The 4,256-nt window shown below is 41.1% G+C and overlaps 1 protein-coding gene across 1 annotated transcript in view; it reads left to right on the top strand.

Annotated features, from left to right (window-relative positions):
- LOC107301461 (unconventional myosin-Va-like) overlaps positions 1-3,946 on the top strand; it is a gene marked incomplete at both ends in the record, with an annotated part of 5,016 nt that extends 1,070 nt beyond the window's left edge. Inside the window, 4 exons of the mRNA XM_015830680.1 lie at positions 344-457; positions 1,211-1,354; positions 2,450-2,503; positions 3,719-3,946. Of these exons, the coding sequence (XP_015686166.1) occupies positions 344-457; positions 1,211-1,354; positions 2,450-2,503; positions 3,719-3,946 (540 nt within the window). The remainder of the gene's footprint in view (positions 1-343; positions 458-1,210; positions 1,355-2,449; positions 2,504-3,718) is intronic.
- Positions 3,947-4,256: the final 310 nt, after the last annotated feature.

Genomic DNA, 4,256 nt, shown 5'->3' with positions numbered 1-4,256 from the left:
CTATCTATCTATCTATCTATCTATCTATCTATCTATCTATCTATCTATCTCAGATTATAACCATAGTGAATGGGGAGGGCATCCTTTTATCAGTCCATCCATCCATCCATCCATCTATCCATCCATCCATCCATCCGATTGTGAATATAGTGAATAGAGAGGGCATCCTGAATCGTGTTCCTTCTTGCTGCTCCTTTGCCTGTCTTTATTCATCAAAACTCTTCGTTTTTCTCTATAAGTTTTCTAAATTTCCTCCCCTTCAAAAGATGAAGCAATGACAGTACAGGAAACATTTAACCCGTGGAAGCAGCAAAGTTAATGCTGGCGCTCATTCTCTTTCCAGACGGTTTCCAAGCCAGGGCACAAGAGAACGGATTCCACCCATAGTAGCAATGAATCAGAATATACTTACAGCTCTGAGATAGCTGAGGCTGAATGGGAACCAATGGGAACAGAGGTAAGGTTGGGAAATTTTGTTATTTGTTTGTTAGTTTTCCTGGCTCGGGATACAGATCTTGTCATTACGTAACAAATCAATTCTGGAGATCATTTTTGAATATCCAGAAATGTTCTAGTATACTAAGTACTTGATGGCTGAGCCAGATTTTTAAACCATGTTTTAAAATATCTCAATATTATAAAATGAAGAAAAACCTAGTGTGCTCATATTTTGTATTTGAGTCTTAACTGTCAACCTGTTTTTTTTTTCTTTCCGTAAAAACAAGGCAGAAAGCCATAGTCAACCGATGGTTGATTGTGGACCTTAAATTGTGTACTAAGTTTCATTTTTTTAAAGCTTTAGGACCGATACTTTTAAAATTAGCTTTGTTTATCAGACTGACCTTTTGAATTTTTTTGACTTCTACAGTAACAATTTGAAAAAAAAAAGTAACATCAAGATGCAGCACTTTTAAACAAGTAAAATGTACATATTCCCCGTCACGTCTTTTCATTTATGCTTGCTAAGTTTCGCACGTTGACATAATTCATTTAAAGCCAACTTGGGGTTTGTTCTTGATAGAGATTTTCCAACTGCTGCTCCAATGTTGCTGCCACTATAGATTCTCTACATTGTGGACCCTGTTTTCCTTATTTCCATATGCTTTCATCTTTTTCTTCACGATTACAAACCGCATGTAGGTCTGCCCCTCCTTCAGTAGCTTGGAAACTTTCTAATCTTCCCCCTTCCCCCTTTTGCCCTGTAAACCAGGAACCGAGTGAGAAAAAGGCACCTTTGGACATGTCTCTCTTCCTCAAGCTACAAAAACGAGTGAAGGAGCTGGAGCTAGAAAAGCAGTCCCTGCAGGATGAGCTAGAGAAGAAGGAGGACCAAGTTCTCCGGGCCAAGGCCAAGGTAAGATGGAAAAGACCACGCATCTTCTGGTCCAGGTGATGGTGATAGTTGGGATCCTATGCCAGTGATGGTATTCCATTCAGCAGGTGGAAGTTGGGTCCATGATTCCCTCCTGGGGAAAATTCTGAAATAAAGGAGAATATTTGTTGTTGTTGTTGTTAGTTGCGAAGTCGTATCCGACCCATCGCGACTCCATGGACAACGTTCCTCCAGGTCTTCCTGTCCTCTACCATCTTCTGGAGTCCATTTAAGCTCACGCCTCCTGCTTCAGTGACTCCATCCAGCCATCTCATTCTCTGTCATCCCCTTCTTCTCTTGCCCTCCATCTTTCCCAGCATCAGGCTCTTCTCCAGTGAGTCCTTCCTTCTTGTTAGGTGGCCAAACTATTTGAGTTTCACTTCAGGATCTGGCCTTCTAAAGAGCAGTCGGGGTTGATCTCCTCTAGGACTGGCTGAATATTTGTAGCTCATGGTTAAAATGAGGGATGATCTCTGAGCCTGGTTGTTTTCTTGCAGACATTTCATGACCCAAACAAGGTAACACCATCAGTGCTAGAAGGGCCCATAAACCCCACACCCTTGTAGCACTGATGATATTATCTAGCTGGGTAATGAAATGTCTGCAAGAAAGCCATCAAGCTCAGAGAGTACCAAGAACCCTCCAAAGCAAACTAAGGAACACACAAAACACAACTAGTGCTTTCTTGCAGTTGTCCACTCCTTAATTTTTGTAGGTTTGATCTATTGGTGTTAGAAGCAGGATAGAATATTATTTTTTTCCCCTCTGGTATTTTGTCTCATGACCTTACAAAATTTGAGGAATATTTTACTCTTTATCTTAATGTTGATACAGTCAGCAGAGCTACCAGTAGTGTTTTTAGTCATTGTAACTTTTGCCAAATCATCTGCCTTTCTCTCTTGGATTGGCTACAGAATTCTGTTCATCCTTTAAAAGTTTAAACATTAAATAAGCGTGACCGATGATCTAAAAATGAATACGGAGACATCATTGAAATATCGGTTTCCTCTTGATAATGTCTGGAATGTTCTGTTTCTAAAAGTGCAATATTTTTCTTTGTGCTTTGAATTTTTCCAGGAGGAAGAAAGGCCTCAGATGAGAGGAGTAGAGCTGGAATACGAATCGCTTAAGGTTGTGAAAAGCATTCTTTTTGGGATCCCTGAATCCTATGCATTACCCCCAAAGTAGGCTAAATTAGAAGTCACCACGATGTAAAAAAGATGTTGAGACTCTAGAAAGAGTGCAGAGAAGAGCAACAAAGATGATTAGGGGACTGGAGGCTAAAACATATAAGGAACAGTTGCTGGAATTGGGTATGTCTAGTTTAATGAAGAGAAGAACTAGGGGGGACATGATAGCAGTCTTCCAGTATCTCAGGGGCTGCCCCAAAGAAGAGGGAGTCAAGCTGTTCTCCAAAGCGCCTGAAGGCAGGACAAGAAGCAACGGGTGGAAACTAACCAAGGAGAGAAGCAACCTAGAACTAAGGAGAAACTTCCTGACAGAACAATTAACCAGTGGAACAACCTGCCTCCAGAAGCGGTGAATGCTCCAACACTGGAAATTTTTAAGAAGAGACTGGACAGCCATTTGTCCGAAGTGGTATAGGGTTTCCTGCCTGAGCAGGGGGTTGGACTAGATGACCTCCAAGGTCCCTTCCAACTTTATCATCATTATTATTATTAGTAAATGGTATTTACTGAACTTTAAAAAAAAAAAATCCTAATGCTTCATGTCCATACTACAGTACCAGTAGATATGGAAGCTGGAAGCCAGTAGTGCTTTGGTTATTTTAATTATTAGACTGAGGCACACTTACAAAAGTACGTGGAATTTGTAATCATCAGTATACCTGGAAGTACCAACATTTCTAGACAATTTTTCCCCTCTTGGCATGTTTTAAGTCAGTGTTTTTCAAGCTTGGCAACTTTAAGATATGTGGAGCTCAACTCCCAGGAACCTGGCTGGCTGGAGAATTCTGGGAGTCGAAGTCCACACAGTGGACAAAGTTGAAGTCACCAAGTTTGGAAAAACCCTGGTCTAAATGTTTCCATCCTGTGCATTTTAACGGATTGCCATTCCTTCTGCGTGGAAAAAAAAATATCCAGGCAATATAAACACAAAGACAGGTCTGTTCTGACTTAATCAGTTCATCAATTCACAGAATTCATTAACTGGAAACCACAGGGGTTTTCACCTGGATTAAAGTAGACCTTTGTTTGTGATATACATAAAAGTCAGAACATCTTTTATCAAACCCATTAGTAACTAAAATTGGCTTCTTGATCTTGATCTTGATTTCTATTAGGACAGTTGGTGAATGAGGACAATTGTTTTTATCGCCCGCAGCGTCAAGAGCTCGAGTCAGAGAATAAAAAACTGAAGAACGAATTGAACGAGTTGAGAAAGGCTCTGATGGAAAAGAGTGCTCCAGATGTCACCATGCCTGGTGCTCCAGCATACAGGGTCCTTTTGGACCAGATGACATCTGTCAGTGAAGAGTTGGAGGTCCGCAAGGAGGAGGTTCTCATCCTGAGGTCTCAGCTGATGAACCAGAAGGAGGCAGTGCAGCCCAAGGTGAATACAGAAACAAACCTGGTTTTGTCATCCATGCTCATGTTAGGTAGCCTGAGGGCGGGTTACATTGCTTCCTTTCTTCCAAAGTACAATCTAAGATCAAACCAAATGCTAGCATGGATTTTCTTCTGTAGCTCATTAGCGGCTCAGGATATGTGTGTAATCTCATCCCCTGCAGAAAGCTATTCCTTCTCACCATTGAGTATGGTTGAGTAACAATTGGTTTTCATCCACTGTTGTATTAATTTATGGGATGTTGGAGGGGAAGTGCGCAGCATGCTCAGTTCCTTAACATTTGATTGCCACAGTC

This window comes from Protobothrops mucrosquamatus, unplaced genomic scaffold, assembly GCF_001527695.2.
Source record: "Protobothrops mucrosquamatus isolate PMUCROS unplaced genomic scaffold, P.Mucros_1.0 scaffold12975, whole genome shotgun sequence".
Classification (NCBI taxonomy): Eukaryota; Metazoa; Chordata; class Lepidosauria; order Squamata; family Viperidae; genus Protobothrops; species Protobothrops mucrosquamatus.
Note: the sequence above shows the minus strand (reverse complement) of the source record. Positions and strands in the feature narration are given on the sequence as shown.